The 24633-nt window shown below is 36.2% G+C and overlaps 5 protein-coding genes across 5 annotated transcripts; 3 read left to right on the forward strand and 2 right to left on the reverse strand.

Annotated features, from left to right (window-relative positions):
• Nucleotides 1–406: 406 nt before the first annotated feature.
• LOC147297149 (uncharacterized) lies at nt 407–1738 on the reverse strand. The gene has a single exon (XM_086230131.1). The coding sequence runs from the start codon at nt 1730–1732 to the stop codon at nt 407–409; it is 1326 nt and encodes a 441-aa protein (XP_086086257.1). The 5' UTR covers nt 1733–1738.
• A 4013-nt stretch (nt 1739–5751) lies between these two features.
• Nucleotides 5752–6585, forward strand: LOC147297150 (cotton fiber protein). The gene has a single exon (XM_086230032.1). The coding sequence runs from the start codon at nt 5752–5754 to the stop codon at nt 6583–6585; it is 834 nt and encodes a 277-aa protein (XP_086086158.1).
• A 3353-nt stretch (nt 6586–9938) lies between these two features.
• Nucleotides 9939–13693, forward strand: DEG5 (DEGP protease 5). The gene is made up of 8 exons (XM_086256716.1): nt 9939–10271; nt 10760–10909; nt 11557–11619; nt 11754–11843; nt 12092–12214; nt 12501–12588; nt 12704–12778; nt 12963–13693. The coding sequence occupies exons 1-8, from the start codon at nt 10020–10022 to the stop codon at nt 13067–13069; spliced, it is 948 nt and encodes a 315-aa protein (XP_086112842.1). The 5' UTR covers nt 9939–10019; the 3' UTR covers nt 13070–13693.
• A 980-nt stretch (nt 13694–14673) lies between these two features.
• LOC147297152 (Small nuclear ribonucleoprotein family protein) lies at nt 14674–15800 on the reverse strand. The gene is made up of 2 exons (XM_086229467.1): nt 15614–15800; nt 14674–15450 (listed from the first exon to the last, which is right to left on the reverse strand). The coding sequence occupies exon 2, from the start codon at nt 15414–15416 to the stop codon at nt 15078–15080; it is 339 nt and encodes a 112-aa protein (XP_086085593.1). The 5' UTR covers nt 15417–15450; nt 15614–15800; the 3' UTR covers nt 14674–15077.
• A 1498-nt stretch (nt 15801–17298) lies between these two features.
• Nucleotides 17299–21796, forward strand: LOC147297153 (RNA-binding KH domain-containing protein). Its single transcript, XM_086229078.1, has 8 exons — nt 17299–17397; nt 17657–18284; nt 19049–19543; nt 20046–20285; nt 20358–20624; nt 20885–20940; nt 21042–21138; nt 21294–21796. Exons 2-8 carry the CDS (start codon nt 17679–17681, stop codon nt 21423–21425), a joined length of 1893 nt encoding a protein of 630 aa, XP_086085204.1. The 5' UTR covers nt 17299–17397; nt 17657–17678; the 3' UTR covers nt 21426–21796.
• The last annotated feature ends 2837 nt before the right edge of the window (nt 21797–24633 follow it).

Raw genomic sequence — 24633 nt, forward strand, 5'->3', positions numbered from 1 at the left:
GGCTGTTAAATATAGACAACACACTTATTGATAAGACTTGAGAGTTAAGACTCAGCTTTTGATATATAGTAGATAACTAGATATACCAAAACTCCATTATATGCCAAATCTGAAACACTGAACCCTTTTTGTAGACTTTGGAGGTGTTACTGTTAATATATATGATCGTACTTTAGGCCCTGGGTCTCAAAAAGCGTCATGAGCTCCCCCTTTGAAAGGGTTCATTTGGGTTGCCATGATCAATTTATTTCAACCATTGATCATCTAATGGCCATCATTTTGTTACTTTCTTATAATCTTATCTATTCATTCTAAGCAGTAATATGGACCCATGAATGAGCTAATTCAAACGAAAACCAGTTCTTCAAATTGCCTTTCAAATAGAGAAAAAAAAAAAAAATTTCTTTTACAATAAGAGACACAAGAAACATACAACAAAACGAAAGGAATACAGTTTTTCAATTGACCATGGAGAACCTGAACTTGTCTTAACAGGGTACTGATCAAATGGCTTCATTCTCTCAGACTCATTTGGGTGTTCACCAGACAAGCTCTTGTCATCATTTCCGGGTCCACTTGAATTCAAACAAACAGGGGTTATGAGATTAGTAGAAATGTTCCTCTTCTTGTATAGTGGATTGCTTGTACATAGCCCATTGTTTCCTCTTACATCCAACCTCTTCCCAAGCCTCTCAATGAAATCCTCTGGAAGTGATAGCTTTCCACTTAGCTGATTGTTGCTCAAATTTAGGTGATCTAGACTTGGAAGAGTCCCTAAACTTGGAGGAACTGGCCCAGTAAGGCCATTGTTGTCTAGAGAAAGAGCAGTGAGATTCTTCAGGGAAGCTAGAGAGTTGGGTAATGGCCCAATCAACCCACATTCTGAGAGGCTCAGTGATTTGAGCTTCATAAGCTTCCCTACAAACTGAGGAATTTCTGTATTGATTGGATTGTCATCAGCTACCAAGTACTCCAAATTTTCCAAACCCAAAAGGGTTTCAGACATTGGCCCATTTATTAAGTTATGACTCAGATCAAACAAGACCAACCTGTTGAGCTTCCCTATATCTGGAGGCAACCTTCCTGTAAGCCTGTTTGAGCTTAAATCAATCTTTTGGATGAGCTGAAGCTGACCAAAAGAGAAAGGCACCTGACCTTCAAGAACATTCCAGCTTAAATCCAAAATGGTCAGAATCTCCAACCCTCCAATTTCTACTGGTATTTGACCACTCAAATTGTTGTAACTTAGATCAAGCTGCTCTAAGTTGACCATCCCACCAATCTTCCCAGGGATCTTTCCTTGTAGATTGTTCTGTGACAGACTCAGGACCCTTAAGTTGGCAATCTCTGCCAAACTTGGGGGAATTTCTCCTGAGAGGGTTGGATTGGACACAAGGGCTAGATGTTCCAAGAAAGAGAGTGCACCAAAAAGAGTAGGCGAAAGAGTGACTGGTGATGTTGAAAAACAATTAAATATTGAAAGGGTTTTCAAGTATGGTAGTTTGAGGAGGGACTGTGATAGGCCAGCAGAGGATTTGCAAGGAGGGGTGAGAATATCAGGGCCAATGTGTATCTTTGTGACATGAAAGATTGGAGGGTCATCACCAATCTCACATTGAACCCCAGGCCATGGGGTCTCAGTACATGGTTGTGGGTGGTCTTGGGCCCAGCTGGGGTCCTCTAGAAGGGCACTTAAAACTTCAAAAAGCCCCACAAGCTCCTCCTTTTCCATCTCTGTTTGAAACTGAAACCCATATGAAGAGTTTCCCTGTTCTGCATTAATCACCACCATCTCATGACCTGCCAAAACAAGGAAGTACCCAACAAGGAAAAGAGAGACAGAAGAAGCCATGAGAGCTAGGAAGGAGAGCAAGCAAGAAACCAAGATATCAATAGCCAAAACCCACAAGTGGAACTGAAGTACTAGCTACCAAATACCATATGGTAAAGTGTTTTTTTCATGAATGACATTGATGACAAAAAGGACAGGAAAGTGAAGGCGCATGAATTCAAACTCATCTTATGAGTGGCAGTGCCAAGGCTGCATGAGATGCTAAAGTTGTCGGCTTTGCTTCCCACATTGAGCAAGCGTGAGTGCGACAGTGTTAAGTTTGCATGGAAAAGAGAGTGCGAGGTGGGAAGACAAACAGTTACTATAAGTAGAAGAAGATGCCAGAAGGGTCATAATTAAAGGTACTTGTTCGCAGAAAAGAAGATCAATTGTAAGATGACGGGACTTAAGCTCTATCTATCTCAGTACCGAAGACGACAGAACATTATATGCATGACTGCTTTAGTACAGATCGCTATATACATCGATCATCGATCGATATCTCTATATTATTGGGAATGTCCAGAACAAAAAAGATTTCTTTATTTCTCCTTGAAACAATACTTGATCGAAATACTAGTACAAAAAGTATTAAATTTATTCTTAGTACAATATTTATAGTTAAAGATGTTTGTGTTATCCATGACCGATCGATGACTCCCTCCTAGAGATGCAATGTTTGTGTTACGTACCTTGGGCTTTTAGTGCTTTCAAGTGAGAATTTTTCTTTGCCATTTGACATAGCCCATTGGATTTTGAGAGCCCAAATCGAACAACAGGCACAGAGCTCCCAGACACATACACATCACAAACCAAAACATCTGGGATCCATGTAAATAGGGGCATGACAATATTAGTTGTGTCACATTTGTTAAAATATGTGTAATACACTTCAACAGTAAAAACATATAAATAGTTGTTATTATAATTAAATAATTAAATAAATTTTGATTTTGAAGATTTTTTATAAAAATATCTTTGAAGTGAGAACTAAAAAATGAACAATTCAGATTATGAAATTACATCATTGGTATATTTTCTTCAACTTCACAAAATTTAAAAAAACTAAAATATTTTACTCAACTCACCTACTAATATTTCCAAACTATTCATAACTGAAAACTACATATTTTTTTGCTTATTAAGTTATTAACAACATAAAGCTAATTATAACAATAGTCAATTTTTTGCTAAGTATCACTTTAGTTCATGAGTTTTATTTTATAATTATGAAGTTCATGAATTATTGCAAGAGTATCATAAGAGTATAATTCATGTACTATTGCTATAATTAACTCTAACATTATATGGCCACGACTATATATGGCCCCAACATATATATATATATATATATATATACAAGGGAAATAAGTCTCTAAAATGACTCACTCACTTGTATCTTAATCGTTCAAATTTAAACTAATGACTTAGAAACGAATCTAAAACGCAAATTAGTTTAAATAATATGGCCTTATAACATCGCCCATCTATTCTAAAAAAAAATGGCAATTATTTTACATTATTAATTTTTTTATAAAAAAAAAAGAGAGAAAATGACGGGAGTTCAACTTTGGATATCACGGATATCATAATTTGAGGGTAAATTGCTCTTTCACATAGACTTTTTTTTTTTTTTTGGCCAGCATCTTTCACATAGCTATAAGCTTATAACCCACCAAAACATCAGCAATGTTTTAAGTCAATGTAAAATAATGCCAACATGCAAATTATTAACATATACAGCTCCATCAATGTCATTACCTCAATTTCTTAAAAATTCATTAGTTGTCTAGATCCATGATCATTGAGCAATGAAAATTAAAATCAATCTCTTATTTGGAATTCGATAATCTCTCTAATATCTGTGTCAAAAACATTGTGCTCCTTTCGTTCTCCGACCATATAGCATCAGCATGCCCATAATTAATTAAAAACGAGTAATTAGGATTGAGTTAAAGTCATCAAAATCGAAGATAAATTAGGATGCAATGCACCACAAATCATGTTCCGTGATCAAAGCAGTATATTTGTATATATTAACCAAAGTACCAAACACACGAATCTCGTTTTTGTTTTGGTGTCCTTCGAGTGTTCCTCTCGTCACTACAAAACTTTAATCTTATTGCATTAAATTAATATGATTATTTGGTTAATAATCTCATTGATGATCTGATTACGCAAGAGAGAGAGACTGAAGCAACCAATAAAAAAATGACAATAGGGTTCCGTGAGTTTTTGTTTTTATAAGCTTTTATTTGAATGCCATATAAATTAAAAAAAAAATAATTAATTAAAAAATGAGGCAGATAGGATTTTCTTTAAAGAAAAGTCACAAAAATAATATTACTAAAGATACAAACTATTATCCGAATTTGTTTTTGTTATATACAAAGAAAGCAAACCCTCAACATATTTGATCCTAAGCCATTACCCACTTACTCTTAACTCTTATGCTAACCGCAAATTATTTATCAAAAGCAAACCACCATCCCAATTTTTTCATTTCCAATTGATGTGACAAATACGACATGACAATTTTTCATTTATTGTAGTTATATAAACGTCCATAATAAGCCTAGATATGAACAAATTAATATCAATGAAAAAACGAAATGAACAAATAAAATATATATTATCACATTAGTTAGAATAAAACATGATTAAATTAATAATAATTGGTGTATTTAGAATTATATATTTTAATTGGTGGATCCCAACTGTTATTCTGAATGCCATGTGCAGGACAATGATTGAGGAAAAAAGTGAGGTGTTAGGAGGGGCCCATACCCACCAGGCCACCAATACATGCCTAAGATCAAGAAGGGTTTGCAGACTTTTGGAGAAGATGAGTAACCTTAACTTCATATATGCTCTTGATTTTGATATCCAACTACAATGAATAATGGAAATTAAGTACACTTGCAGAGTTAATAAGGATACATAATTAAGGAGAGAGCTTATTTTAATCCATTAATTATAAGAACAAGAAATTACGTACGAATTGGAGAATTGTGGATGTATGCATATCAAAATCTTAATTATTTGTAAATGCAAGATGATGATCGTAGTCATCAAATGTGTCTTGATCATCAAAAATATGTTATGCATATATGGTGGACTAAGATATGGTCATGGTATACCATCATTTTGAGCATAGCTAGGTCTTAGGTGGCTCTGTGGATCTATATATGCTTAATTAAATATCGATCTTTATTAGAAAAATTTAAAATATTGGTGATCAAAATCAGGAAATTACTCAGGTAACGTACGTAACTGTATATATGACAGCAAAACAAGACCATTAAACGTAGTATCGCCATGTGCCATTGTGCTGTCATCCTATATATGCTGACTTGGCTTCTGCGATTTGACCTCCTTTATAATCGCAAAAGCAAAGCCGGCTCTAGACATGAGCTGTTACCAGAGTTGTTTTATCTACTTCCAATCTTCTTATTAATTATGGTACTTACCCAAATGGATGTTTTGGGAATTTCTCGAAGCAGCCAATTTAGAATCTAAATAACAAGCACTACATGTTCATGTGAGCAAAATACACTTTTTATTGGTGGCACAAAATGGATTGATAATTGAGAATTTTTGTCCCTATTGTCTAATTGTCACAAATTTTTGTTAAAATTGACACTTTCTTCTCTATTGTTCCATTGTCACCCCATTTTATATCACCAATAAAAGTGAACTTTATTCACATTTCTTGTAGTGAAGTAACGAGGACAAACAAGTAAATCACAAAAAAAGCAAGGTCATATTTGTAATTGAAGTGATTCAATTATTTGCCCCCCTTAATCACTAGTATTAAACCCCCCTCATTTGGAACATCTCTACCAACCAAATTCTTCTTAATTAGAAGATCTCCAAGCCCCACAAAGCCTCTTCAATTGTACCTCCTCTCTTCCATAAACATGCCCGAGCCACAACAAAATCTAGTGCAAGATTCAATGAAATCCCACAAATATTCCAAAGAATATCCTCAAAAAGCCATAGGGATGTCCTTGTTTGCCTTCCTCTTCTCTATATTTATTTACATTTCCATCTTCTATATCTTCAACCTCTCTCCTTCCACCCTCTTCAACAACACCAAGTTTTGGTTTGTCATATCCAACACTCTCATCCTCATCATTGCAGCTGACTATGGCGCTTTCTCTTCCTCCAAAGACAACACCCAAGACCTTTACCAACACTACGTGATGCATAGCCAAGCTAGTCGAACCACTCCCTCATCCGTTTCGCAATACCATGAAAGTTATGAAACCGTCAAGAAAAGTAGTCCCAAGCAACCAAAGATTGAAGAAGAGGAAGTAGCTGAATCTGATCATCAAAATAGAGAATACCCAGAAAACAAATTGCAAATGGTCCATGAAACTGAGCAGGACAAGCCTGGTGGTCATGAAATTGTCCAAGAAAAGAGGGTGGTCCACGTGGCGAAAGGTGGTAATTACCAAGAAAATAGTAAAGCAAAAACTTATGTGAGAAGTAAGTCTGAAAAAATGAAAAGAGTGGTGATGATGGAGGAGAGCAAGAAGATTCATATTCTAAGGAGGTCAGAGATTAGTGATGATCAGAAGAAGCACGAAGCATTAAGCCGTGGATCAGAAGATAATGATGAATTTTCGAGTATGTCAGATGAAGAACTGAACAGAAGAGTTGAAGAGTTTATTCAGAGGTTTAATAGACAAATTAGGCTTCAATCAGCAACCAGATCAAGGCCCACAACCTCCGACCATTACCAAGTCTAAAATTTTGCGACAGATAATTAAGTAGACATATATATAGCTAGCTAGCTTCCAAAATTTTTGCTGTCTTTCTTTCTTCAAGTACTTATTTTGTTTTTGTTTTATTTCACCTCTCAATAATGGTAGCTTAATTAGTGCATGTAAATATACGCCTTGGACTTTTTTGTAATTAATTATGAATCTATTCATCTATATATCATCTGAAAATTTTCCTTTTTCTTCTTAATTTGTCCCACGTACTCATTTTAATATTTCTTAATTCTTCAAATATACAAGAACCAAAAGGATATGTTGCTGCACTGACTAAGAATTTTTTTTTTTTTTTTTTGCCGCGGCACTGATTAAGGACTTCACTTGATAAACAATGCATTCAAGGGCACTATATATATTCATTCTAATAAATTATTGATTTCAACAGTGTGTCAATTAACTTTAACCGATATATACATAGCCCTTCACTCGTGCCTAGATTAAAATTGTGTAATCAAAGGCGGAGCCTGCAGAAATCTAGACTAGGAGGGGCACCTAGCTAGCTCAGACAATTTTTTTATTAACCTATATATTTAAACAAAAATTTCTTGAAATTCCTTACTTAATTAGCAATATTTATATCATTGAGAATCCTCCGAAATTAGTCTCTACCCATAAATTTCAACTTAATAAACTGAGTATAAAATCAATAAAAATAGTACAAAGAAATATTGGCCGGATCATCCTTAATTTCTAGAAAAAGTGTATATATATATACATTTCTAACATCTTAATACAACTATATATTACAATATAAATTTTGTATTTTTTTTTTCATCCGTAACGATTGATGTATTTTACATCTAAAGTAAATATGTACTCAATTTGATCAACTGCCGACCGATTTGTGAAATTTCACAACGTACTTAAGAAGTCTGCAGGTCGGAATTGCAAATAATTTTATATGTAAACAAACAAACAAACAAATTAATGGATTTTAAGCTAATTGTTTACATATGTGATTAATTTAAAATACTAGAGTGGACCTTGTGTGAATGATGGAGTACTTTTGGCGATGTCTGTAAAAAGATAGTCCTCTATATATAATATACCTGCTAGCTCAGCTCGTAGGTGCATGCATGGCCTGCAGTACATCTGTACATGCAAATTGCATGATTATTAATTAAAATTCAGCCATATATATGAGGAAAAATTTTAGTTAAAGAATTTCAACTATAGTCTCTATTCAGATATGAATTTCACTTTATGTTAACTGAGGGCTCAAACTTTTATTTTGTGTTAATTAAGGACTCTGTTTTTTTTTTTTTTCAATTTTTATCTCAAATTGGGCCCAACGTTGAACTTATCAAACCTTCACCAAATTCATCAAACTTATATTTGGTTTAAAGCTATGCATCTCCTTTTTACAACCATATAAAGATCACTCAAATCATACCTCAACAACTCTAGATAATCAGTTTTAAAATAAGGTGCCCAAAACTGTTCAGTTTTCTAGATACTTTTCTAGAGATCCGATTAGACAGTTTCTGGTACCTTACTTTGAGACCATTTATCTGGCGTTTTAGAGGTCTGATTTAAGTGATCTTTATAAGTATCTAGAAAACTAAACAATTTTGGGTACCTTACTTTAAAACTGATTATCTAGAGTTGTTGATGTCCGATTTGAGTGATCTTTATATGGTTGTAAAAAGGAGATGCATAGCTTTAAACCAAGTATAAGTTTGGAGTCTGGCTCGATCTCATCAGAAGTGTGTCTGCGTCCATTAATTTTCTTTCCGACCAACAAAAAGATGAAGAAAAGACCTAATGACTTTCGCATTTACATGCTAGCTTTTGCACCCTTCAACTTCAAGTACAGATGTATATGCACAACTTTGCCCCCAACACAATTTCATCCTCACAAAATGGACTGATGTGATTTAAGTAAATTAAATGGGACGTCTAATTCCTTTTGCAATCTTCCTGAAGTTCTTGTTTTTGTTTTTAATTTCATAATTTGACACATAAAAAATATTGCTCATAAAAAAAAAGATAAACAGATAATTCAAATTCACACCTAAACCTTGGATATGATTATAATATAATTTAGCTAGAAGAAGTTGGTGGATGAAACAATCTTGTATAAGGGTCTAAGCCACGTTACCTTCTGTAATTTTCAAGTAATGATTTTTGGGACCATCTAATTAAGCGTGTACCAGAGATAACCACAAATCAAAAGGAGTTTAGGACATTAATGTCTTTTACGTGGATTCACCAGAGTATAATGGACACGTACTACCCAATCTTCTCGAGTTCTCAATACTTTATACTATTTTAATGTTCAGTTCATCTGTAAAAGATATGTTTTGGGAGACAAGTACCATCTCAAATTAAAAGCAATATATACTTCTCACTGCTCACCATGTTCATCCTATGGGTCCGTATTAAGTTTGTTTATGTTTGCACCATAATAACAATAATGGATATCCATATTCAAATTAGTAAATTTTTTTTTTTTTTTTTCACACAATCTGTTTTGTTCAATTTGTCGTTAGATATTTGATCAAACTACTTATAGAGACATGAATCTATTTAATTTGAAACATATGAGAGTATGAGACTATTTGAAAAAAGCCTTTAACACCTCACCTGAGTAATTTCCTTTTTACACCCGTGTCGGCCTTTTTTATTGTACTTTATTTAGGGATGATTAACATTCCAAGTTAATACATTAGGATTAGGTAATCAACATGTCCCATTTTCTACTCAAACGTGTAAGTCGAGAGATACAAGTGACATCTTTAGCAAGAGTCAAGAGAATTCACTACTCAAAAATTAAAATTACAATGTGTAAACACGAAAGACATATTGACATGCAATGAAATTAAAATTACAAAGCAAAAGTCTAACAGTATCTTTTTTGGTCAAAATGATACTTTCATTGCAGGGAAAACTTTAAAGAAAAATACAGAATTCAGTTAAACCCAACTCACATAAAAAGGATATGAAAACAAGACAAAAAAAGAAAAGTAAAATACAAAAACTGAAAACTTGTAAAATAGATAAAAATAAACAGCCGTGGTGGTAAGAAAAGACCATCATGGAATGGGAGGAGTAGAGTAGAGAAGCCCACACAAGCTCCAATATCTCATTACATCGGCATCGAACATAACCTACAACCACCAAGAGGAGCCAACAAGGCACCAAAGAACAAAAGAGAACAAAGTCTAACTGTATCTAAAAATTTAATCACTACACCCAACATCCAAAAAGTACCCATCTGAGAGTCCGATCCAAATCGAGTTTAAACTTTGTTTAAATGGATCAGTGCAGTCCGGCTCGGCCCATTGACCAAAAACACTTTTCCACTTTTGTTTTGAAGCACAGACATCCTAAGCTACTTTATCCCAAAAAGCAAAAAACAGAAGCGAAGAACAAAATTCAGTTAAAACACCCGGGAAAGAAACATGGTGGTGTTGGGTTCTGTTTGCCAAATCAAACCCTCCCCAATTCCAACTAACTCTTCTTCTTCTTCAAACCCTTCACAGAAGGGTCTTCTCGCAAGGAGAAGAGCCATAGTACTTGCTCCAACTGTAGTGGTGGCTTCTTTACTCCATTTCTATAATCCCATTTCATCACAACCTTCATTTCACCTTGCACGTGCTCGGCAACAAGATGAACTTCAGCAAGAAGAAGACCGTGCTGTGAATCTCTTCCAGGTCTATCTCTCACTCTTTCTCTAAAAGGACACTTTTTTTTTTTGGGTTTTATTTTTCTTCCTTTGACATTTCTATAAACGCCCAACCCAATTGAATGATGCTCTCAGGGTGAACCTAGGTTCTGTTATTTTGTGCTTATCTGTTTGACCCATTGGGCTATTAATGTGGTTGGTTGAAAAATTCTTGATTGGTGACTGTGAGAGCTCCTTTTTTCAGGAGAATTGTTCATATTTATGTAGAATTTGCAAATGGGTCACACAGGCCTGCATTATTTGTTACCCATATGATCTTGATCTCTAAACTTTTCCTTTTCTGATAAATTTTGCATCAATCTCGTATAATGGCATAAAATTTTTTGTTAATATACCTTGAATGCTCCTTTTAAAGAATGGCACTCTTGTAAAATGATTCAACCTTAATTAAATTAGTACTAGATATTTGTTTATACTTTATATTGACTCTTCGCCATGCATCTAATGTCTTTGTAGGAAACTTCTCCATCAGTTGTTTATATTGAAGACCTTGAAATAGACAAAAGCCTCAAGGCCTCTCCTGATGCAGTCATGCTAAGCGAGGATGACAATACCAAAGTTGAAGGAACAGGTTCAGGCTTCATTTGGGATAAGTTTGGTCACATTGTAAGTATATACCTGTTTTCTGCTTTTCCATCTGAACATAACTTCAGATGCTAATTTTCCTCATTTTTCTTACAGTCTCAAGGGTCTTCATAAATATTTGTTCAAAATAATAAATCTACTTTCCTCGATCTGAAATCATAACGCTTGCAATAATGCTAGAAAGACATCATTTTCCTGTCACAGTAGTTGTGTTGGTAGTTGATGTGTCAATTTTGGCCACATAATGTGGTAAGCTGATATGATCAGAAAATTTTCGATGCTTGTATGTTCATTTGACAATTGCACTCGGGAAGAAAACACCATTCAATGCCTTTACTTGCCCTCTCCACCCCCTTCCCCAAGAAAAATTCATGCAACATCTGGGTTGTATTGAAGGTATAGGAAACATAGTTTTCTAAGGTCATTACAGCAATGTTCTAGCAGTTTTTAGATATGCCTGCATCTGCACTTTTATTAGGATGTCTTTTATTTTTTTATTTTTTTCAATCAGAAATTATTAGGATATGTAAAAGATGGATTCTGTTGTAAGTTTAAAATATCCGGTGTCCAGTGATTTGCATCCTCTCCCAGATAATTAGGTATATTATTCTAGTTTACAGATATTTACTTCCCTGATACTAAAATTAGTCAATCCTTTGTGTCTGCAGATCACAAATTACCATGTTGTAGCCAAATTGGCTACAGATAACAGCGGATTACAGCGTTGTAAGGTTTTGTCCTTTTATTCTTGTTATAAGCTTTTTCATAGTTTTAAAACTTCTTGTTTGACTAATATCAAATTTTTAGTTTTGTGTGCAAGCCATTTGTTTGACTTTCAAGGTTTCTTTTGTGCTCTTCTTCACAGGTTTATCTAGTAGATGCAAGAGGCAATGGTTTTTACAGCGAAGGCAAGATTGTTGGTTTAGATGCAGCCCGTGATCTGGCTGTTCTTAAGGTTTTTAGTAAAACCTACCATTCTATTCTGAGTATTCTCTTGGTGTTCTTTTTACTACAGCACAAAGATTAAACTCTCAGCCACTTTTTTGCAACCAAGTCATTCAATCACCTTTCTTAAAATTATGCACACTAATGCGCCATGTCCATTTCACCCATTACTTGCATAAAGAACATAGATTCCAAATTACTAATGCACCATGCAATGCCTATAAGTGTTGGAGATGCTTAGCTGAATATCATGTGCAGGTTGATGTTCAAGGACATGAGCTAAAACCTGTTGCTCTTGGTACATCTCGTGATTTACATGTGGGACAGAGCTGCTTTGCCATTGGAAATCCGTATGGATATGAGAACACACTAACAATAGGGGTAACTTTTCTTCAATATGACTACTCTACACTTAATTTTTTTGGGCATTTTAATGTTTTGAACAATTTCTAATGATATTTTACTATGTATGTGTAGCTGTTACTGAACATTGTACTAGTAGCAATGAGTAAAATGTCCAAATATAACACGGTTTTCCTACAATCGTTAAAAGAAAATATTAGTTTCTTTGTTACAAACATGATAATGCACTACTTCATTGTAATACAGTAGATTATGTAGATCAAATATTTGAGGATAGTGTGATGAATACTTTTGGATATTGCAGGTGGTGAGTGGATTAGGCAGGGAGATACCCTCACCAGAAGGAAAGGCCATTAAAGGAGCTATTCAAACAGACGCTGCTATTAATGCTGGTAAATTTTCAATCCAACAGATGATACCCTCATTGATGAATTATGCTTGTGAATTTTTTTTCACTATTGCTATTCATCCTCTGAAAGACATTCGTAAATCTCATAATTTGTGCAGGGAACTCAGGTGGGCCGTTGATTGATTCATATGGCCGTGTTATTGGAGTTAACACAGCAACTTTCACTCGCAAAGGTAAAGTATGTTTCTTTCATTGATTGATATTAGGATTCCGAGATCATCAAATGAGCTAACTAAACAAGTTAGCACTTGGCAGCACAAAGCCACAAACTATGAAGAGATGGAGCTTCAAGTTCAACTGGTTTAGTTAATACTTTTGAATGCTTAATTAATTACATTGTCTGTCTTTATTTTGCAGGGACAGGAGTATCATCTGGTGTTAACTTTGCAATACCAATTGACACTGTTGTGCGAACTGTGCCTTACCTTATTGTATATGGAACTCCTTACAGTGACAGGTTTTGATCAATTTATCCATTGTCTATGTATATGTATTCCTCATATTGATCTTATTCCTTTTGCGAAAACTTGCTGTATAAGTTTCATAGAATCCAATCCCATTGATTCTGTATCTTAGCCAATCTAAAGTTTATAGTACATATTTGATTAATTGTACCCTGTAAGAGGAATGCTAGCAACTTTTCCTCTTTAAATAATATACATTTAGTTAATCGGTTAATCCTAATCCATGTAGGCCTAGATCTCCTGGATTTATGGCTAGTTATACGTGGGCTATTCATATAATTAAATATACATATATGAACACCCGGCCTGTTCATCAAGTCTCAAGTCTCAAATCAGTTGATTTTGATACTGATTAATATTAGTTGTTCATCCGACCCTCCCACCCCCAACCTCACCCTCAGGGCCGCGGTTGCATTGGCCTAAGTTGCTCATCGAGTCTGCGGGCAGCATAATAACTGCTGTGCTTCTATGCAGATTATTCAAGCAAAGTTAATATTTTTTTTCTATTTTCTTTTTTGATTGCCAAAGGCCCAAAGCATGTAATGATTTTGATGCATATGTTGTTAACAACAGTTTGCTAACTGTGTAATTGATGGATCTAATTTGAATTATTGATTACTTCAATTACTACGCACTAACGGTGTGATTTTAGCCCAAGTTGATGGGTTGTGCTGATCCAAATTCTGTACGATCCATTATAAGTTTATGATTCGTAGTCCATTAATAATAGGGATTAATACCATTTTGCTCCCCCGACTATTACACTTGTATCAGTTTGCTCTCCAGACTTCTAATTTGGAAAATTAAGGACTCTGACTTTTTCAATTTTGCCAATTGAGGTTCTTTTGTCAATTTACACATTTTTTATCCAAATCTTTGAGGGCAAAATAGTCCCTTCCAATTAGATCTTATCATTTTTTCCTCATGCATCATTTTTCCTCTTTTATTTCTTGCTATATTTTGCTTGATCATCTCGACATTTTAGATGAAAAATGTATAAATTGACGGAATAACCTTAATTGGCAAAATTGAAAAAGCCAGGGTCCTTAATTTTCCAAATTAGAAGTCTGGGGAGCAAACTGATACATGTGTAATAGTCTAGGGAGCAAAATGACATTAATCCCTTAATAATATGGTCAGTCATATATAAGCTCTCTAATTAATAGGGCCACCCAGCAATAACATCCAAAAAGAAGCCTCCATCTGAAAGTCCTATCCAAATCGAGTTTTTAATGGATCAGTGCAGTCCATTGATTAAAAAAACACTTTTTCAATACGTCTCATAAGCTAAGGAAAAAGACTACTCAACCTTGTTGTCAATGAAACGAATCCAGAATGCACCAAGAGCTCTCTCATAAGAGTTGGACTTGCTGCAACCTAATGTTAAAACCAGGAAGCCCGAAAACCAACCAAAAACCATGCATTTCTTCCTCTTCATTCTAGTTATAAATTATAATCTTCAATTCATCACTATTGTCAGTATTACCTTAATCAACATTATACTCATTATATCATCAACATCTGCCCCCCACTGCTGAAGAACAATTTCTAGTCTCCTACATATACTAATTTTATGTCAAAACTCTTTTGCAAGGCAATTTAACTTCTACATATATGTTACCGTATATTTGAATTAACACTTTGAACAACAAGATGCCTCCTCAATCTCTCAGAAAAAAGAAAGTGAAGGACAAAGCTTACATAATAAAGCTGGTTTTATGCACAGTTAACTTCCCATATTTGAGTTGCTACTAAAATTTTATAGGACTCAACTCCTTCTAAGGAGCCAATAGCAAGACCATTGCCACATTCCAAGTCATGTTAAAAACCAAAAGCAAGACCAATCTCTGTTGATAAACATAGAATTTCAACACAAATTCCAAGCAAGCATTGAGAATGCACCCAAATCACTAAAGCAAGATTATCTTCAGCCCATAGTTCATTCCAAGCAAAATATTTGAAAACAAAACCACTTACAAACTGTTGATGTTGCAAGCAGGCCCTGTTTCTATAATGACAGTAGAGACATTTGTTCTTCAATGGAGCAACCAACATGACATGAGGTTCGACAAGAGGAAGGGATTAGAATGAGACCGAGACACCGCTGCTCCATCGGGGAAGGCGAAGAACGGCGAGTGCTGCGATACTCAACTGCATCTTGAAGAATAATGTTGCCTTGTTTGTCAATGCAGTGAAAGGTACCCAAGAAAAACCGTCCATCTCTTATCCCAACTAGCATTCGCCGAAACACCAACTTCATCACACGGCTCACTGCCTCCGACCCATTTGGGTTCGACCCATCTGAGTTCGCGACCTCAATCAACGATTCCGCTGCTTCTTGTTCCATGTTCGTGGGTTTCAATTCGAATCGACCACTGGTACTGGAAAGCAGAGAATGACAATGATGATGAAGAAAATCTGGGTAACGATAAATATCAACTAGGAAATATTTGCTAATTAAAAATCAATGATGCAATAGAACTATCAGACATAAAATCCGAAAATAAACAGAGAAATTCTTCTTCTTCTTTTATCTTTATTTACCGGGTTGCGTCTGTTGATTCCGCAAAATATGTATATGGGTTTCGCTAGGAGTCTCCGGCCAGATCCAATTGAACAAACCAAGAAACAAAGGAATGAATTCAGCTCCGGTTTCTCCTTTCTCAGATGGGTTTGATCGTTCAGGCTCAAAGTTAATTTAGGTCATTCTAATTGTGGATAGAAGATTGCTCTGTTTTGTTTCTGGTATTAATTTAGTAGAATACAAATGCAAAAGAAAAGGAACATCCAGGGGTAATCTTGACATTAAACAATTATTTATTTTTTGATGATGCATTACTCAATTAAGTTAATTATTTTTACAAAGCATGCATTTATATTTTATAATTTATAAGTTGGGTTGCATCCGATTTGGTTATCTCATAGTTAAACTCTATCATATGTCTTCACAAAAATTATTCCATACCTAGGGCCTTTTGGTTTATAAAATTAATTTATATTCCTTTGCATTTTTCGGAGAGAAAAAAATGCAAAATTTTTTTTTCCTTATGTTTGGTAAATTTGAAAGTAATAAATATTGATCAATTTTTTCAATTATATCCGAATTAATTAATTATTTTAAAATAATAATAAAATTAATTTTATCTAAAAAGAAACAATAAATATTTTCTTAAAAAAAGAGAAATTAATTTTATTACTCCAGCAAAAATTTTATTTTTCTCTAATAAGTGTATTAAATTTTCTTGAGTTAGAAATTAATTTATTTTTTTTACCTATTAAATATGGGAATAAAATTAATTTTTTATTTCAAGCCTTTAAAATTTAAATCAAACGGATCCCAAAAGTAGGGGTGGGTTCGGATCGGTAACCGAACCGAAACCCCTAAACCGAAGACCGAACCGAACCTCTCCAGTAAGCCTCCACGGCAACCGAGACCGAGACCGAAAAGCCGGTAAACCGATGTTCGGTCAACCGAAGAACCCGGTCGGCTCGGCTCGGTTATGGGCCTAGACCGAACACATATTGGGCCATGTTTTGGGCCACATTTTGGGCCATTTTTGGGCCTTGACTCCATTCACTAATTTAGTATAATATATTAATATTATGATTTAGGGTATTTTTAATTAGTTTATATATATTAAAAAACATATAAATTAAAATTATAGGGGTTTATAAATTTATATATGTTTTATATAAATTATAGAAATGTATTATATAAAATTATAAATTATTTATTAGAAATGTATAAGAAATGTATTAAAAATGTATAAAAATGAATTATGTAAATGATTTGTTAAATATATTCGGTTTGGTTCGGTTTACCGACGGTTTAAGGATATAAAAACCGGGACCGAGTCCGAACCTCCCAGTTCGGTAGTCAAACCGAACTTCTGGTACGATTTTATTTCGGTACGATTTTTTTCGGTATCGATTGGGCCGGTTTCGGGCTCGGCCTCGATTTTTCGGTCAACCCGACCCAGCCCTACCCAAAAGGGTATAAAGTGAATTCATCAGCGCATACCCTAAAACGCAAGAAACGATCGGTTGTTTTTTAAAAATTTCACCGACCTATGACGGCGTTACCGCACGTTATATAAACTACCAAGTACCAACCTATTTTTTAAAGTTTAATTACAAATTATCCTTAGTGAAATTATTTTAAAAGATAAATTCAGTTTTTTCTTTTTATAGAAAATTCATAAGAAAACAACCTAGGCATCTTCGAAAACTCCACTGCTACATAGCCAACACCAATCCAAAAGGCTTCTATCAGAATTCAGAAGTCCTCTCCTTCTATCTGTCTTCGACTCACTTTATCCAATTAACAGGTACGCCTTCGTCTAGGGTTTTACCATGCCATTAGCGGCTTCATCATCTCCTTCTCTCTCTCTCTCTCTCTCTCTCTCTCTGTCTCCACTCTTTTCTACTAATCTCCTGCTAATTAGATTTTCACGAAAGGCTTTTCCTTTTCGCTGTAAACCCTACATTGATAAAGAGGAAATTCCAATTTCAATGAAATCAATTTTGTTCCTTTTTTCCCCCAATTGAGTTTTGGGTGAGTGCTTAGTTTTCTTTTTGTGATCTCAGGAGCAAAACCCAATTCAGAGCAATGGGCGAGACGGGTAAGCGTTATCGTTCGCAGAGAGACCATGACGGGCATGGAGGCAACAACAACAAGAACCAGAAGAGACGCACGAATGACAAAGACGAAAAGGGTGGTGGCGGTGATGAGCTGGTTGTGTATAGGATTCTATGCCCTGATGGGGTCATCGGAAGCGTCATTGGGAAGAGTGGGAAAGTGATAAACTCGATAAGGCAAGAGACGAGAGCGAAGATTAAGGTTGTGGATCCATTCCCAGGTGCCAAAGACAGGGTTATAACTATTTATAGCTATGTTAGGGGCAAAGAAGAAGTCGAAGTTGACGATGAGTTCAGTGATAGGGAACCTTTGTGTGCTGCCCAGGATGCTCTTCTTCGAGTTCATGCTGCCATTTCAAATGCTGTGGCTGCAGTTGGAGATTCCGACAAGAAGCGGAGAGATAAGGAGGACTGTCAAATTCTTGTTCCGTCTAGCCAGTCTGCGAATATTATCGGTAAGGCTGGGGCGACTATTAAGAAACTGAGAAGCAAGACGAGGACAAACATTAAGGTTGCTGCAAAGGATCCTAGTGACCCGACACATTCATGCGCTTTGGACTTTGACAATTTTGTTATGGTTAGTATTTGCTATGAATCATAAAATATGTCTTTTAAAATTTGGTTCTGCTTTCAACCTGGCATTTTCATTCTTGTATTCCTACATAAAATTCATGGCTAAGCATGATATTTCTTATTTATTCTCATAGAATTTGGAAAAAGAAAGGGGTATCATTGCCCTTTCCTTTGTGAGAGTGTAATCTATTAGCCTGCTTTGCACTTATGAGCAGATGCCAATATAGAGAGCGATGTGGGAAGAGATATGACCACAAAAATTGCCGAACAACTTTAACTGCTTGGATTTAGAGGCATCTTATTGTAGCATTAGAGGTCTACTGATAGAAGGCTCACCAGAGAGTTTATCATTATTGAACTGCTATGTTTTTTAAGGTTGGGTTGTTGGTACAGTACCTCTTTAGAATTGATTTTCTGGCCTATATCTGTTATTACTTATTGTACCATTGACATGCCCCTTTTTGTGTCCATTTTTCCTGTGAATATGATTATTTTTTGGGTTTCTTTATGTTGCCATGGTAGCCATAAAATAACTGGAGAATAGTCTCTAATCTCTAGGGGTTCTATAGCACCATATTTAGAAAAATTGAGCTTTGTCTATTTATTAGATTTTTTAATATGAAATGCTAAATGGACCTTCTTTGTGTGTATGTACTTGATGCTTTGATGCTCTTTGTCATATTTTTCTCCAGAGGTTTCACTTTCATGTTTTAGGGCACTCCCTCAGTAGTATTTGTGTGTTTAAGTGTTCTTTCCCGTTGTAAACAGATAAATGGAGAATCGGAAGCAGTGAAAAAAGCATTGTTTGCTGTTTCTGCAATTATGTACAAGTTTACTCCGAGGGAAGAAATTCCTCTTGAGACAACAGTACCAGAAGTCCCTCCAAGCATAATCATCCCATCAGATGTCTCCATTTATCCACCAGGTGGACTATATCCAAGTGCCGATTCTATTGTATCTTCTAGATCTGTACCTCCAATCATAGGTGCCACACATATGCAGGATCTTCAGGGTTATGCAGATAGTGGGAATGCATGGCCCCTTTATTCATCTGCTCTTCCTGTAGTTTCTGGTTTCAGTGTTGCCTCACGATCTGAGGAGTTAGTTGTGAGAGTACTGTGTCCCTTTGACAAGATTGGTCGTGTAATTGGCAAGGGTGGGGGTACCATTAAAAGCATTAGGCAGGTTAGTGGCGCTCGTGTTGAGGTTGATGATACCAAGGATGATCGTGATGAGTGTATAATTACTGTTACTGCAATAGAGGTGTGGCTCCCACTCATCCTTTCTATTCTAATAGATCGTAAAAAGTACAAAATTAGATAAATCCATCTGCCACTAAATCCAATATTTTGCTTTTGTTAGAAATTTTACCATTGATGCTTCTAATAAAGTAATTTTTACGATAAAAAACTTTTCATGATTGAAGTTTACCTCAAATCCAATATTTTGGTTTTGGTTGCTGCTGGTTTATGTAGACATCAGCAGTTCCAAGATCTTGCTGTGAGAATGCACTCATGTTTATTAATTGTTATCATGCCAGAAATAAAAATGGTTGTGAGAAAGACTCATTCTAATATATTCTTACAATCATTTTATTATCCTCTGCATTTGAAATATTGTAGCTTGTCACCAAAATTCCATCATGAACTTAGTGTTGGCAATGAAGTTTTCGATCATCTTGATTAGCATTTCGCACATAGGCTGTACATCAACAACCGGTTTTCATCTTCTAATATATGTTGATCATGGGTTTATTGTTTGGCAGTCACCCGATGATCTAAAATCCATGGCAGTTGAAGCTGTTCTATTGCTGCAAGGAAAGATAAATGATGAAGATGATGACACTGTTTCGATACGACTTCTTGTTCCATCTAAAGTTATTGGTTGTATTATTGGAAAAAGTGGTTCAATTATAAATGAAATTAGAAAGAGAACAAAAGCTGATGTCCGTATTTCAAAAGCTGATAAGCCTAAGTGTGCTGATGCTAATGATGAACTTGTTGAGGTTGGTTTTAGCTAAAGTCTCTAAGCTTTGTTCTTGTTGATCACATCTTTATTAATTATGTTCCCCGTTCAGGTGGCAGGAGAGGCCAGTAGTTTGAGAGATGCACTTATTCAGATTGTTCTAAGGCTCCGAGATGATGTCTTGAAAGATAGAGATGGTGGTCATAACCCCTCCGTTGGTGCTGAATCCCTATACTCGGGCGGGGCTGGTCTCTCAATGCCATCTGTCCTGCCTTCTGTTCCTCCAGTTCCTTCGTTGGGTTATGATCAGAGGGCTGAAAGTGGGAGTGGCTTGGGCATGCTTTCTTCTAGTAACATCTATGGATATGCATCTTTGCCGGTATGTCAATTTCACTAATTCTCCCTTCCTTACCAACTCTAGGTAAAGTCTTGGCTTTCCAACTTTACATTTTATTATAGATCTTATTGATTCAATTCATAAAAATATGATTTTTACCTTTGCTTGCAACCATTGGAACTCTCAAGTAAATATCAAAACCATTAGCATTGTGTATGGTCCTTTGAGATTTATTTAATCGCAAAGTAAGTTTTTAAAGTTTTTTTTTTTCATGTCACTTCTATATATTTATTTATTTTTAGATGGGAGAAAACGGCTATGGATCCATTTCCTCGTATTCATCCAAGCTATACGGAGGGTCAGTGTATTAATTTTATTATATCTTGTTTTGAAGCTTATCTCTTTTGGTTTTTATCCTATCAATCTTATGCTTCTTTTCAATACCATGCCTCTATGCAGGTTGCCACCCCCTTCAACACTTGAGATGTTAATTCCTGCTAATGCAGTGGGTAAGGTGATGGGTAAAGGAGGGGCGAATATAGCCAATATTCGGAAGGTGGGAGTTTCTTTCTTTTTTAGGATCTACATCATCTGATTTTTTTCTTTATCATTTGAAGGTGGATCAATATGGAAAATCTAGCTTGTTTCTTCCTAGATATGTCATACAATTTGATTGAACAGCATTCTCATGCATATTTGTTTCTCCTCCAGATATCAGGAGCAATGATAGAGATCTCTGAGTCCAAATCTTCCCGGAGTGATCGTATTGCTCATATATCTGGCACACCTGAACAGAAGCGTACAGCAGAGAACTTGATTCAGGCATTTATAATGGCCCCCTAAATTTTTAGGATGCGTCTTGATGCTTAAAGGTGAAACTAAGAATCTTGGAATTTTCTCTCTCATGTTTCCTCTCCTTTAGTCCTCTAGGCTTATTCAACCTGACTTCCCGATCATCCCGTTAAAGCGGCTATCGTGACCATGCCAGAGGATTCACTGCAGGGTTTGTGCGTAGGACATGTAGCCTCCCGTCCTTATTGTCTAATCTATTCTTAATCTACAGTATTAGGTTCTTTCTTTCCTGTCATATCACTTCATCTGGTCTTATCTTTCACTATTATAGAGTGCATCTTAATTTTACTGTCACACTCTATAATTTGATGTTCATGCCAGAAAACTATTCAGTAATGACCATAAATGTCGATCTTATGATATATGCATGTTATTTCTCTGGCCATTCAATCTCTTGCTCTAAGCTTCTTGCTAGAAGCATCTTCTCAATCAATGGTGGAAGTGAAATGCAGTTGGTAATGATCTCTTCTTTTTGATAATTCTCCTTGATTTACATGCATAGTGCTTACAGAGGAATCGCTTTCTTCAATTAGATAAACCAAACCTTTTTTCTCTATTCTCTATCTCCTGTCTTCATTTTGGGCATGTGAAACTTCATCACAAAGCTTAATTTTCAAATCACTGTATTTATTTAATTCTAATTGATCTCTTGGCCTGTCTCAGTGCCATCCTCAACCACAATTGTAGTAAATCTCACAACATTTCTCTTACAAATTCAGTGTGCCCTGCACATGAAAATCTTCTGAGGAGAATTTTTTGTGAAACGACCTCATGGAACTCTTTAACACTCTCATTTCTTTTGTCTCATGAGAGTGTTGGATAAAAATCACTATTCACAATTATCGAGCTCTCACAATTATGGGGCTCTCTTTTCGACAGCGTGGCTTCATTGGGTTTTCTGGATCCAAATGATTTCAAGCAGCTGTAGGATTATGTATTTTCCATCTTTAGCTAAATCCATGAGTAAGTGAGCCACTGTGCTTCCAGCACAGCTTAGATTCTGGTTTTTCAAATTCAACTAAGCTAGGTATTCAATATCAGTAAATTCCAGAAACGGGTTATGTGCATTATGATATCAGCAGAATCCCATAATTGATGTTATCCCCTCATAAATCAAACTGCTCGCATATCGAGGTAACATCTTCTAGTTCTGGTGCATTTTGAGATACCATATCTTCTAGTTCTGGTTGTCCACTTCCTGTTCGAATTTTTGTCTGCATACATGCCAGATTAGTAGTATTGCAGTTTAACAATGGTGCTTCCTTAGAAGCCCCATGCTCTCGTTAACCCATAATGCCATCCTGTTGAACTATTTATGTCATGTCTGAATCATTGTTGCAGAGGTTTAGCACTAATTGCTCACCATGTTGAAACTTCTGGTTTCAGATATAGATGGATATGTTGCTTAGAAATGTAGAATTTTAGATAGGTTCCTTTACGTTGGGCATAAGAGGATGCTTCAACAAAACACTTGAAATTCAATGTCCTTCCCTTCATATCGATCCCCAACAAAAAGCTCATAGAATTGTAGATAGGTTCTTTTACGATAGTGATAAAAGGATGCATTAACACAACTTGCAATTCATTCTCTTTCTCAAGTAGCCATCACAATGAACAGCTCATTTAAGTGTGTACTCACAGCGAAAAGCTACATAGGTGTGTACTTCATATCAATTGCAGCGAAAAGCTACATAGGTGTGTACTGACCATCTTTTTTAGGGTTTAGTTCACCTCTGTTTCCAGTCTAGAAAGTTGTTAAGCCTCTCACCTCAGGCTTATCCTTGACACATGGAACTCTCTTTTATTTAAGTATATTTCAAGTAGTGTTAGTGAATTAGTGTGGGTGTCAAGAAAACAATTAAGATGGTGTTACACAGTTGGTGCGGGATTGTTGCATCTGTGGTATACAGTAGCTCTGGCCACATTTTACAGGCAGTTGATTACTTGTGTACTGAAATTGATAGGTGATGTTTTGAAACTGAAACCATTGGAAGGTATGTACTTGCCCTTTGATGATATGTCAATTTTTTTTTTCTTCTTTTGGAAACTGGAGGGGGTGGATACGTTTGGGAAGGGGATGTGAGATGTGCTAACAGAACCTTACATTTGTGTGTACTGTAAACGATTTTGTAAGTTTATTACCCTTTTACTTAAGTACGGGTCCAGAAAGATAATTTAACTACTTCTTTACAAGTGCTTGTTTGAGATTTTATGGTTGATTATGAATTTATGATTCAAGATATATGCAAATAATGCTTTCTTTGTTTCCCGACAAGGTCAAGGAAATTTTACCTGTCTAATGTCATCATGACCTACATATATATATATATACAGGAGGCTTCAGTTACGGGATTCCGCATCCCAGCCTATTTGCGGGACTTGATTGCTGGCCGTTGGATCTCTTTTAATGAGATCCAACAGTGGATATTTTAACATATCTCTAACCCCAAATAACCCACTTAACCCATCCCCCAACCCGTGTAAGTCTAGCTACAGAGAAAACCCACACCTGAAGAAGAAAACCCACCCTTGCGCCCACGACCCAGCAACCGACCACCACCATCACCCAGCTCGCCGTCGACCCCCCCCCTTCCGACCTAAGCTTACTGGCGAACACACCAGGCGCCGGCCACCCTCCCGAGCTCACACTCTCCCCTCATTCTCTCTCTCGCCCCGTGTCTCTCTCTCTGCTCTCCCCCTCTGTGCGCAGCACCGGCCATCAACGCCGGCCTCCCCTCGCAGTCGCCACTCTCCGGTGACCTTCCCTCAGGCCGGCGACCTCGCCCAGCACTCCTCCAGCCAGCCCAGCCGCGCGCACAGAAAACCCAGAAAACCAGCAGTTTGGCTCGCCTTTGTCTCGTCGGATTCTGAACCCAAATGGACTTGGACCCTGTCTCCTAGGGTGGGACTGTTAATAAGGGCATGTGGGTATGACCCATCATTGGGTGTAGGTGGTGCACATGGTGTGGAGGAGCTTGAAGGTGAAGGGAAGTGAGATGGGGATTGGAGTACCTCAGTCATATTCTGGACCAAATTGGCAAATTGTGGGGAGGGAAAACAACAGTCTTTTTGTTTTTGCTCCTAATTTATTGCAATTTTGACTATATTTGGGACTGTGAAAGACCCGTTCTTTGGATTGTGAATGTTGAGTAGAGTTGGATTCAAGGAAAGGTTTTGGAGGGTGAGACGTGACTGTCAT

Source organism: Dryas octopetala, chromosome 1, assembly GCF_963921425.1.
Source record: "Dryas octopetala chromosome 1, drDryOcto1.1, whole genome shotgun sequence".
NCBI lineage: Eukaryota > Viridiplantae > Streptophyta > Magnoliopsida > Rosales > Rosaceae > Dryas > Dryas octopetala.

Coding starts and splice junctions, on each gene's coding strand:
- LOC147297150 (XM_086230032.1), top strand. CDS start 5,752: ATGCCCGAGCCACAACAAAATCTAGTGCAAGATTCAATGAAATCCCAC.
- LOC147297152 (XM_086229467.1), bottom strand. CDS start 15,416: ATGGAACAAGAAGCAGCGGAATCGTTGATTGAGGTCGCGAACTCAGAT.
- DEG5 (XM_086256716.1), top strand. CDS start 10,020: ATGGTGGTGTTGGGTTCTGTTTGCCAAATCAAACCCTCCCCAATTCCA. Junction 11,620..11,753: donor GCGGATTACAGCGTTGTAAG/GTTTTGTCCTTT, acceptor TCTTCTTCACAG/GTTTATCTAGTAGATGCAAG. Junction 12,779..12,962: donor AGCAACTTTCACTCGCAAAG/GTAAAGTATGTT, acceptor TTTATTTTGCAG/GGACAGGAGTATCATCTGGT.
- LOC147297153 (XM_086229078.1), top strand. CDS start 17,679: ATGGGCGAGACGGGTAAGCGTTATCGTTCGCAGAGAGACCATGACGGG. Junction 18,285..19,048: donor ACTTTGACAATTTTGTTATG/GTTAGTATTTGC, acceptor CGTTGTAAACAG/ATAAATGGAGAATCGGAAGC. Junction 20,625..20,884: donor ATGGATATGCATCTTTGCCG/GTATGTCAATTT, acceptor ATTTATTTTTAG/ATGGGAGAAAACGGCTATGG.
- LOC147297149 (XM_086230131.1), bottom strand. CDS start 1,732: ATGGAAAAGGAGGAGCTTGTGGGGCTTTTTGAAGTTTTAAGTGCCCTT.